The sequence below is a fragment of the Ambystoma mexicanum genome, chromosome 4p, assembly GCF_040938575.1.
Source record: "Ambystoma mexicanum isolate Mex_15411 chromosome 4p, UKY_AmexF1_1, whole genome shotgun sequence".
NCBI classification, from domain to species: Eukaryota; Metazoa; Chordata; class Amphibia; order Caudata; family Ambystomatidae; genus Ambystoma; species Ambystoma mexicanum.
The window spans coordinates 199,539,214-199,551,936 of NC_090927.1; the positions used below are offsets into that span (position 1 = coordinate 199,539,214).

Sequence of the window (12,723 nt, forward strand, 5' to 3'; positions counted from 1 at the left end):
CGGCCAGCTGACAAGGAGAGGATGTCTTCGCGAGACAGCCGAGGACATTAGAGGTATGCTTCCCTCTACGTAGTCTCGTGGGAGGCCCTGCACTCTGGTGCGCCTACCACAGCTACTCAAGGATAGACTATATCCATTTATCGGAAGCTTGTGTGAGCAGAATCAGCAATGCAGACATTGGGGATATCTGTATCTCGGATCATGCTATGGTGTCAGACTTGCCCTTAAGAAAACAGGAGCAGATAATCAACGAACTTGGAGACTCACGTTTCTCTCCTTTTTAAATGAACACACTCTAGAAAGCCTGGGGATAGACATACTTGGGACTCAGTGGGCACCAAGGCCTTTGTTGGGATGCCTTGATGACTTTCTTTAGGGGTAGGTGGAATAGTATTGGCTCAGCAGAGGAAAGGAAAGTTAAGGAAATAACTACGTGTGTATCTCCGATAGCCTTATTAAAAAGGATGGACCTGGAAACATCAGGACATTACTTGGTCTGTTGGAAATGTACAGTAACTCCAATGGGATAATGATGGCCATCAGCTTGAATGGTGTGAGTATGCTGGTAATTCTTTGAAGTCCTGGTTGAAGGACGGCTTTACCGTGTTTTATAGACTTTGTAGATACACTATATAAAGACGTGATCATGCGTGTTATGGCTAATGGTATGATGAGACATTTTCAGACTGTAGAGGGACTAGGCAAAGATGTCCACTGTTCCCTTTCTTAGGACATATCTTTGGACCCACTACCGAACACTATCCGGATGAATTACCTAATTCAGGGAATTCTGTTCATTGCGGTGTAGTTGTAAACACTGCACGTACACAGAAGTTGTCCTGTTGCTCTTAAGAGATCCAGGTAGATCCTTGGCAGAAGTCCTATGTAAAATAGAGCGGTTCAGGAGATTCTCTAGCTATAAACTAAATCTAGAGAAAACCAAGGTGATGGCGAGAACTAAGACATGCCTTAACGGCCACCTGGAAGGTTGTTTTTTCACCGCTGTAAGGACGGTTTTTCGTATGAGAATAGAGATGCATAGGATATACAGAATGAATTAAGTGATAATTTAGAGAGAGATTAGTAGACACATTGAAGGACGTTGTTAAAAGATCATCGAGACTGAACCTTTGGCAATGGGGTGAGGTAAATATTACTAAGATGAATTTGTTACAGAGAATCCTGTACATTTTCACATGTAATGTGTAATCCATGGCCTTCAAGAAAACTCTGAATATTCTATGTAAGGAAGTGAGAAAAATCATATGGGGACCCTCAAAGAAAGCACCCTGCTCGTGAGAAACACTCAGGAGATGTCCTAAGAAAGGAGGAAAAAGACTCAGTTAGCAGGAGGGTTTCCCTTAAGAAAAGGGACGATTCACAGCAGCAAGAATTACTACGTAAATCCCTGTGGAGGCCCCTGCACTTCAAAAAGGGCTCTATAGCGGTAATAACACCAAACTCGGTCCATAAAAGAAAAACAAATAACACGATACGAGTGGCATAGCATACAATACAGATTCAGGGCAGTTAGAATGCACCACCCCATCTCCATGCAGCACAGCCTCCGGCCGTGTCACAGGTTTTCATCAGTGGTCAAGTGAAATTGGGACATTCAGGGCTATTTGGAGAAAGCGCTGACATGGGGCCCATGTATCTAGGGGTTGTACATTAACAGTGGCGACCTACATAATCGCAGCACTAGGAGATATCTGATAACCATTTCTCGAATCATGGGGCCCTGTTACTACACCAGGTCATCGCGTGCAACAACCAAAAGGTGCTGGGTAAAGATCTGGAGTATCCCAAGCACGCCATCATGGGGTTTAATTCAACAGCTCCAGCGATTTGATTGACCAACTCAAATACCGTCTCCCGGAATGTTATTATAATCCCTGGCCATTCCCACGCCAGGTGAGCAAAGTCAGCCTCTGGCTGTGCACATCGTGGACAATAGGCTGGGAGGATAGCTCAGGGGCAACATGCTAGCCTTGGAAGCAAGATGATGCAGAGCAACACAGGTTTGTTGCCCAGGTCCGCACTTAGAAACCTCTGAGTATTAAGCATGTTATAAATAACCAATTACAATTACAAACATTCGTGTGGATAATTTGTCGGTGTATGATACATTTGGTGCAAAAATTGAAAATAAATCAACTGCCATCTAGCATTTAACGAGGCCCTCTTGGTTTGTCCCATTATATAGGGCCACTCCTCGTCTTGTATTTCCAGGTTCAAGCCACTCTCCCACCTTCATCTAGAGAATCGGCTGAGGTCAACATTCCCCTGATCATGAACATTCCCATTCATATATTCTAGAGACCAGATGATCCTGTGGAACAACATCATCATGCAGCAGTGTAAACATGGGGGCAGGTGCAGGGAATGACGGAAACCAGGTGCAGAATTCGTTCCGTAGTCTGAAATACATAGAGGTGTCCAATGGGGAGATGCCACCCCTATCCCTGAAACTCTCCAATACTAGAAAGCTACCTTCCGAATAAAAGTTCGTAAATGTGCATAACCCAAGCCAGGGTACTAAAGCTATAAATGCATTTTCATGCAATATTTCCAACCCAGCCACTTTTCTTACTGGTAGAAAGGGCGAATACAGGCGACCAACCCCCAGCACACGGGCAATCGCCTTCCAGGCAGTGCATGTGCAGGCCACCACATTGAACACACTCCTCTTGGCCTTAACCCCAAATAAAATTACGGTTTGCAACAATGCCGAGCCTACCAAGGCCCTTTCTCTGTGAACATGCAGCCTGCCAGGTCGGGGGATGATACCAGTATGACAAGAACTGAGCTTGTGAAGCATAGTAATATCGCTCGGAGTCCGGAAGAGCAAGACCACCCATATCTAAGGGTGCTGTCGGCTCCTCCCACCTCACCCGCACCTGCTTCCCAGCCCAGATCAATCCTCCCAGAATACTCCTGAGGTGAGAGAAGAAACTCGTAAGGACGACCAAAGGGACATTTAGGAACATATAAGAAAATGTGAGGACTACCATTTTAATGATCGTAATTCTCCCAAACAGGGCAACTGGAGCCCCTGCTAATGCTGCAACCATTTCAAATTATCTATAGCCCTCGTGTAATTTTCCTCTAAAGAGTAGATCGGGATCTCATGGTATCTTGTGTGCTCCCTTTCCCATCTAAACCCATAATCGTTTTGAAAGGTGGCCGTGCCATCAGTCAGAGGGAGGGAGTGAGTCAGAGGCAGAATCACTGATTTTCTGTGATTAATACGTAACGCAGAGTATCTATCAAACCTTTCGAGCTGCTGCATAACTGGCATTAGATTGTCCAGTGGATCCATAGCCAGTCCAGTGCAACCGTGTCGCGTGCCCCTAACCCATCTCAAGGAGGCCCGACAATGTCCTGTTAATAATGCTTGCCGATGGTAACATATAAAACCTTGCCCATGTTGACAAATCAATTTCCAAGCCGAACCTTGTCTAATACTGCAAACATAAACAACCATTCTACTGAATCAAATTCCTTTCTGCCGTCCAAAAGAACCCACAGGCCTGAGTATCCAAGTTGGGGGCATAACCAGTTAGAAAGGTAAGTGGCACCCTGGGACGAATCGTGGGATTACGTCACTTCTCCCCATGGGGGAGAGCCCTTCCCTGTGAGGCTAGGGAGGTGAGGCCGCTGCCCAATATTCCCCCTAGGCTAAAGTGGGAGGACTTCACAGTGAGGGACTGCCCTCATGGGTGTGGTGACTCCATGGTGGAACTGCCTAACCCTCTTGAGTCCCCGAAATATATCGCCATTCCCCGGGCATAAGATGAGCTGGACGAGTAATATCTATGAAATCCCCATTGAAGAGCAAATCTAGACTCTGAGGCAGTTGTCAAATGCATTTCCTGAAGGAGGACTACATTGATCTTATGACGTTTCATATATATCAGAATTTGTCTGGCCTTATGAAGATTATTACTGTGGCTGGAGTGGAAATGGATTTCCCTTTATAGGTCCCTGTTGGTTCCTATAAAGGATTCTCTATACAAGGATTTGTCGATCCTACTCCATGATAATACTAACATATTTCTTGAAAAGTTAAGGCTGAAATGTCAAGAGCTATTAAACAGTTCAGACTGTACAACAGATATGTTGATCCAAAACCCAATGAAAGTGAAAGAGTCTGAAAAGGTGGGATTGGGTGACCACCAGAGAAAGGATGAGGTTGATAAAATTATCACAATCGTTTTCCAGTATGGGTAGAAAAAGGACAAGTCTTCCCCCCCATATTTGGAAAAATATCCGGATCCATACTCCAGGGATATCTTCTTGAGGTTTAGACTTAATTTACTACCTACCTTGGAAATTCAGTCAGCCAGAAACTTGATTCAATCGGGGAACTGTTGTATAAAATGTGATGCCAACGAACGTCAAACATTAAAACATCTGGTAATTAAGTGTACTGGTACAAGGGAGATGAGAATTTTGAGATTGAGAAGATTTGTACACGATATCAGCTGGTTAGATATGGAGGAATTTTGGTCCAGAGCTTCCTCTGGTACTGAAACCTTCCTAACAGCAGAAATGGTTAGATTAATGAGAGATCTAAAGCTAGATAACTAGTAAGGGGATTTGGGATGAGAGTTGTAATTTTTACTAAGGTTTTAGTATGAATCTTTATTTCTTTTCGTTATTTATTTTCTTGATATGGTTCAAATGTTTTTAGATGAAATATGTATTGTTGTCGGTTCTTTTCTTTTGGAATTCTTTTTGTTTGTGAAATGTTTTATATGTAAAGAATAGTGTAAAAAGTCATATATTCTGGCTAATGCACAATAAATAAAAAAATAAATAAAAAAGATTATTACTGTCTCTGATGTTCCATGTAGCCAATTTAAGTGATAATATGGAGTGGGGTGTCCCTCTACTGATGCTTAACATGCAGGGCAATTGTGCAAAGATAGCTTCCACCACTCATTCCCACTAGTGTGCATATCTAGTCCCTCCCTATCTTACAAAAGTGCTTCAGCACACCTCCCTCAGACATTCCAGCACCAGCCTCCAACACACTTCCCACATGCAGGCTCGCCCAGCATGCTCCTGCCACTGTAAAGGAAACATAAAATAATTAACCAACCCCAAACCGCTACCCTACACACTCACGCCGTCCCCCCGGGCAACCCCAATCTACCCAGAATATACAAACCCCCCCCCCCCCGGCCCCACCCATCCACAAAAGTAACTGTGTCCTGTCAGCTATGGAAAACATTCTTCACAACACATATATCCTTGTGGTATTCATCAGCCATCTCTCATAGTCAGCTTCAAGTGGGAGCCTGTCCTCGGTGGGGCGGGGGGAGCATATCAGTACCCAGGGGTGAAGACAGACGCTGTCTCGGGGGCAGTGACAAACCATACATTGCCATCCTATAACACCCTATGCTTGGTGGCAAACAGCATTGTCTACTGGAGATTCCTCTCGCGGAGCATAGCCTTCACCTCTGCAAATGTATTCCTTGATGGCTGGACCACCGCAGAAAAAACTGAAAAGACCTGAATGCAGTCCCCATCATAGAAAAGTTCTCCCTTCATTCTGGACAGCCACAGAATCGTATTGTGATCCTTGTAATTGAGTATTCTTGCTATAAGCATCGGAGGGGCTACTTGAATCCGTCTGCTTGTCCAAATTCTAGGTGTCTGCTCAACTATCAACAGAGGCGACCGCTAATTTTGATCAACAATCTCCCTGCAAATCTGTTCCACAAAGTCTTCTATATGCCCCTGCACTTGTCTCAGGCACCCCTACCAGGTGTATGTTATTTCTCAGAGAAAATCCCTCCAGATCTTCGTTTTAGGCCATTACCACCTTAGAGTTTTCAATTTTTTTAACCTTATCAGATGTCGTGGCGGATGTAGTCTACAGGGCTGGTATCTGATTTTCAGCCTCTTCTATCCAAGCTCCATGTTTATCCAGCCGTACTTGCAGTATGTCAATTTTACTGGTCAAAGCATCAATTTTTGATCCAATGTACCAATCCCTGCCCTTAATTGCAATCATTTGTTTAGCATCTGCCAATGAGTTCACAACACTGCACCCATATGCATCCCCTACCGGAGCCCGAGGCAACATCCCCCGCTGGCCTGGATTTCTTAGACGTGAAGAGGGCTCAAAAGGGAGCTTTGGCTGATTTGTCTGCTATTCCTATTGCAGCAATCACCCACACAGGACAACGTCGTCTGCTCAGATCACTTGCTGTCCCTGGCTTACCGTGGGACTCTGTCCCTTCACGGCCCTTCAATGCTTCCTTATCTTGGGTTCCTCAGTAGCCATACGAATGCCAGTACACATAGTTCTGGAAGCGTCAACAGCACCCTTCACTGCAGGGTGGACCCCCACAGCCTGCGCGACAACGCAGGCCCAGTCCCAGCACACCAACCGGGTGCAACCTGGTGACTGGCCCCATCTCCCAGCTGCGCACTGTCCAACAGGTCCCACGGGCTCCGTCCACACCCCAACTGTCGACCATGTAGAGCACAGTCGACCGGGAACCTCCATACTCCACCTCCTCGGGGACCGAACTCTGCTGCCTCGTGGCTTTATCATATCTCGTAGCGATTTCTGGGGCTCAAGTATCAATACTTCATGCACAGCCAATGATGGCACCCATATTTTGTCATGGTGTCCGCATCTCTGCTCCCTACAACTCTGCATTGGAGCTCAGCGGTGTTTGGGCGATAGATGGGTTTGTATTCTTCCGAAACCAGTGTTGTTTCCATAATTCAAGTTGCAGGCTTGAAAAACGCACTTTGTAAATTTTTTCACAAAGTTTATTTAATTCCACTAATGGTAGCATTAAAGACAGACAATAGCAAGTTATCTTATAAATAGTGATTTTCCTCTTTAACTGAAAGTGGAATTTGAAAAATGTTAGCCTCAAGTATTCACCTTCCTAATCTGTAAGGTGGAAATCATTTCTAAAAATGGTAACTGTCCAAGGTTCGGTTGAATACCCATTTATTTAACGATATGCTTCCCACATAGTGTCAAAATCCTAGTGGCCACACAGCTACTGACACGAGTAAAGTTAAAGGGTTTTACTAAGCAAAAGTAAATCTTAACACTATTGCATGGAAATTGTTTCAGGGTAGCTGTAACCTAAAGGTTCCTAGAATATGTCCTTCAAAGCCGAATTGTCCATGAAGGACGGCAAATAAAAAGGCATATAGACAGTTCCTGGCAGAACGGTGATTTCTAGATCTTGCCTCTTATTCTTACTTCTCTGACCCACAAGACCTTGCCGCCTATCTCTGGATTTTAGGGCTTCTTTCCTTTGACAGAGAAAAGGAGAGCCTCAAGAAGTGAAGGACTTTAGGAAACTTGGCAAAGTCTCTCTCTCTGTCTCTTTTGCTCTCGCTCTCGCTCTTCCTCTCTCGCTCGCTCTTCCTCTCTCTTCCTCTCTCGGGTCAGGAGTCTTTTTCTTCGAGTCTCAAGTGGCTACCCCTCACTATAGCGCACCAATCTTCTCACAGGTACACGCCCCTCTTCTGGGCTCAAGGGGTTCGCTTTCTCTGGTGCTCTTCAGCGTTCTCAACAAATGCCTCTCTTAAGCTCCCAGCTCTGTGATGTCCAAACCAGATACACTTCTGTGCTTCCTTGCCTCATTTTTAAAGCCCTTAAATGTCCTCCTGTTGGCTGAGGCAAACTTTCAAATTGATTAGATAATTGGCTTCCTCTTCCAAGCCAAGGCAAGGCAGTATTTTAAAGGCTGCCATTTTGGATTTATTTCAGTTTGTTTCCAGTGCAGTATCTGGTATTTGCTAGCTGATCTGCTTCTGCCTTAGCTCCTAGTTTACGCCTTCAAAGAAGCAAATTTTGTGTGTTTTTCCACTTTGGTGGGAGGGAAAGAAGCATGTATCTCCTTAATTGATTATTTATAATGTGCTTATACACAATGTGTTTTGAGGCACAAGATGCTGCAGTAGCAGGGGAGAGAGAAAAGCATTATCCTTCACAAGCACTGCTGCTACGAGTTGGGATAAGTTAGTTTATTTTCCTTTGAGGGTCCGCACATGCTGACTCGGCGGTCTCTCTGGATGTTCCTGAAAGACATTCTGAAATCTCTTCTGGCTTTTGGATTTCTAAACCTGATGCACCTTGGGTGATGCAGTCCTGAATACAGTTTCTTTGCGACTTAGTAGTTCCAACTGGTTACGCTCTCAGGAGGTTGTGATGAACCTAGCAAGACCGTCACTGTTTTCCCAGAGAAAGTCTCCCCTCAAGTGGCCAGGGGAAGGCAGAAGCTACCGGACTCTGACCCAGGGGGTGGCGATCTGCGGGAGGACCACATGGGGGGGTTAGGTAGGACCACATGGGGAAATGGGGGCGACTCAACAGAAGAGACCTGGTATAACTCCCCATCTCTAAGGGATAATGACATCCATCTAATCTATGTATTGCATACTGTGAAGATGACCCAATCACCCATACATATCCTTATAGGTATCAACCATACATATCATTGTGACGACTGGGACGAGGAGGAAGAATTACTACGACCGCAAAGAACAGTGTGTGTACTAATTGTTGGGAACATGTGACCACTGCCGCGAGATTCGAAACTGGCAGTGGAAAACCAATATGGAGAGCAGGAGAATTCACTCCCGATGCCTGTCGGGATGCGAGAAGGAAGCAGACAGTCTTGCTGAGTCGCGGCGAACCTGGAGATGCCGTCCGGAGCAAGGCCGAGGGAGGACCCTTCCTGCTGCAGCAACATGACCAGAGAAGGCTGCTGGAAGGAGACAGAGCAGAGACCTGTGGTCGGATGACACTTCAGTCCTAGCTGAGGCAGGGGGTGGACAGAACCGGTGGACGTGAAGGACCACAAAGCCGCCATAGAAAGCCAGTGAGCCCACGCAGAAGGGTTGGGAAGCCTGGGCGCTTTGTCAGGTCTACCGTGTACCGGAAAGAGTACCAAATAGCAGCTGCGGAAGTTCGGACAGGGAGATGGGAACCCTAGGACTGCGTGTAAAGATCCAAGAACTGTATGGAAAAGAGACTGAGAACCATTGTATGATTGGAAAGCAAGTTGAAGATCAAGCCAATATACTTGGGAACGTGGATAAAAGTACATATTATAATTTGGAAAGGCCTGGCAAGGAAGTGTATCAGGCACGAAAGTTGCGGATCTCGGACTTGAACTCAATGGTGAACTGTGCACATTTGTTTTGCATTCACTGAAACCTACCTGAAAGAGCCAAGTTGCATCATTTATCTTTAATGGCCTGTGCAAGGATGTATGCCTCCCTACCCAAACTGTTGGCTAGTTTGGTGCCTACATCCTTTTAATGGTCCAAGTTACTGTGTTTTAATGGTCAAGTTGGTGCTGCACACCCTGTCCGCTGGTGGTGCCCCAAACAGCTGCTTTTAATTTCCTCTCTTACTTCAAGAATCAAGGTCTTGCCAATAATAATCTGCACGTGTAACGCGAGATGCAGGCACACCTTGCAGTGTGCATCTGCAGATCTAACTGCCCCATGTATTTTTAAAATTAATTTGTTAATGATTTTAATGTTTCAGATGTTCCCTTAAATACGTAGAATAGATTGAAATAAGTGAATGCGGTAATATAAAAAGTTTGAAGAAAGTGGGGTACGGAGAGGCTCCCACCCATTTTGCCAACTGAAGACACGGAAACTTCAAAGCTGTTGCTTTGCACCATTTCAAAGACTACTGGCCGACTGATTGTCATTCACATGATCACATGTAAGGGCAACCCCATGTCAAACAGGAGCTGGTATATAGAACAAAATAGTTCCTGTTGCAATATTACATTAACTTCATATGGACAACAATTACAGTCAAACAGAAAATTAATTCATTGTCTCATCCACATTGTTTTTTTTTATTAAACAGAGAAATCTACTATCCTTATAAATATACGTTCACTTTATTATTTCAAGCGACAAATTACAAACGAACAAATCTAATCTACAACATCTAAGCTAAAGAGCCACAGTATAAATATATCATCTGAACATAAAAGCCAAATTAAAATATGGTATGCCTTGATAAATACAACGATGTCCCACTGTTTTAAAGATGATTTCTCTCTTGTATTTGACACAATACCTAAGAGTTTATGATGCTTGAACTAGCAGGATAGATTAAACAGCCATAGGTTCTGAGCAGCAGGAATGAGAGGAAGGGGTGTATGGCCGTATTAAAATGTGTGCGTCTGCCAGCTACAGTAGAGCGATAATCTTTACAAGAGTGGGACATTGTTGAACTAAGTTTTCCCCAAACATACATCAGGCATGAGAGCGAAACGCGTAACCTGGGACTATGTGAAGACCACCTTTAAAAATGCCTTGGAATTGCTGAGCCCATGTTGATTGTGGTGCTGAGAAAATGTCCGAGCTAGTACATGTCTAAATGGTCTAGGCATATTAAAATAATCTTGCCACTACCAATACTAATTATATTGACAATGTAATCGTGTTCATGCTTTATTAATGTTGTCTATGTATCCAATCTTCATTTATTATGTTTTATTTTTATATTTTGTTTCCTGGTGATGTTATATTTTGGCTGTATAGCTGAAATGTTTCCTAAATTAATACATTGGATTTATATTAATTAGGATAGCTTTTTTTATTGTTTGATTAAAATATTGCAGTGTGGATGAGATGATGAATTAATTTCCAGTTTGATTCTAATTGAAATTATCCAAATTAGTTTCTTTCAATCTTCTAACAGGAGCAATATATTGTGATGACAGACTGCTTGTCGACCTAATGGCATCGGACCATTTTAATACATATAAATTGACCAATTCACATAATTTATGATGCACACATTTCAGTATATCTGCATGGATCTTTAAGGGTTTACATCCAGGAACACATTGTGCCTCCTGAAATCATATGTGCTCTATGTTGCACTGCCTTAAAACCTGCCTTTGAATCCTATACATGATATGCTATATTGGAAGTATATCGGATTGACATTCAATGTGCCATGCAACCGTTCTTAAGAATATGAGGAGCCATATGAGGATTATAGTGTGCCTAGTAAAACTATAGGCACCGCAAATCATACAGGTATATGCATTTTCTGTGTGCATATTCTACATCATCCTCGTTATATCAGAATTTTTATACCATCACTGGGTGATAATACAAAAATAGAGATTGATCAATTACCTTTAGGGAAGAACCCTTTGCAAGTAAGTGCTACCTTTCCTTTGATCTTCCCCTTGTGAATGCCTAATTTTGCTGCTGTCTTAAGTGACGGTGACAGGTAAAATAATCTTGTAAAAGTGGGAGATCACGAGTTTCAATTGCTTTCCTGGCACTATTGATTGTAAGCGATATGTCCTCCCACAGACTACTTAGAACTCGTATGGGAATTTTTAAAAGTGTGCCTTTTGTTAGAAGCTCTTCCCACGGTGGCACTTCTTTCCTAAAAACATTGTTTTGCTTCCCTTTTAAGAAAGGAGGCTGTGCATGTGTTTATCTGGCACTGAGCACTGGCTTATGGTTGTTTTTATTTAATACCAAATTGTTGACCAGCCCAATTCTCTTCTCTGACCAGTGTTGTTAATGAGAGCCGTCAGGTGCTGCAGGAGCCGGACTTTGCCCAGTCGCTTCTGAGGGACCCGAATACTCCCATTATCCGGAAATCAAGAGGGACTTCTACTCAGGGGACCTCCACTCATGCCTCATCTACCCAGCTGGCTATTATGGATGACCAGAGAAGCAAAGCCGGCAGTGTCCACAGCAAAGTGAGCAGCTACCATGGTAGTTTGCACCGCTCGCGTGATGGCAGGTAAGCTGGCTCATTAGTCATTATCCACCCTACCACTACTCCATGACACTCCATGAACGGCTTATATGCAAGCAAAAATACAGTAACTTCATGTTAACCATCTCACTCTTAAATACTCCATACTAATTTAAAAAATGCTATTCCAAGGCAAATTGCATGTTTACTTCAAAAGTAAAAGTAGGCGTCGACAGGGGTGTTCTTGCCATGCTATGTAGAGGAGTACGTACAATGCCCCTAGGTGCCTAAATCCCCCAATTTCTTTTCCAATATTGAATTGTCGCAGGAGTAGGCAGTTGTAATAAAAATCTACAATCTTTCAATAACTTCAATGGAAAGCAGGGCTGCATTACCCGACTGTCAGCAGCCCTGATTTGGCACTGATTGGACATTGGGCCTCTTTCAAATCCAGCACTCTACCTTTTAGGACAATTTGTATAAAAGTGTTTTCTATACATGGGGGCTCATTCTGAGGCTGCTGGTCCAGAAACAACGGTGCCAGTAAGCTTACTGGCACCGTTGTTTCCGGACGGCATATTACAGGTCGGCATGCCGGAGCCGCTGTGCCCGACAGGTCAGACCCTGCTGGACACAGTGGCCATGGTAAGCAGACCGTCACGGAAGCACCGGCACCTTTATTAACGGTGCTGGTGCTTCCGTGCTCCCCATTCCCATAGTGCTATGGGAACGCAGAGGACAATCTATGGTCCATCAATTGGGGCTCTCCATTAATGACGTTTAACCCTGTCGAACACTAAAACATTTCTAGGGGCCGAATTAAACTCTAGACAAAGCATTAGCCTAACCTTCAAAGGAAAGCGTGCAAGCTTTTCAGACGTTACTTCCCCTGCGTCACCCAGAGTAAGTAAAGCCATGAACTGGAGCAGTATGACGGCGTCCTGAATTTACCTAGTTCCATATGCGCAAGA

General features: G+C 44.1%; 1 protein-coding gene across 1 annotated transcript in view; it reads left to right on the forward strand.

Moving 5' to 3' along the window:
- Positions 1-12,723, forward strand: part of FZD3 (frizzled class receptor 3) — a 330,881-nt gene that overhangs the window by 308,500 nt on the left and 9,658 nt on the right. The window contains exon 6 of the mRNA XM_069605695.1: positions 11,564-11,797. Coding sequence (XP_069461796.1) covers positions 11,564-11,797 — 234 coding nt within the window. The remainder of the gene's footprint in view (positions 1-11,563; positions 11,798-12,723) is intronic.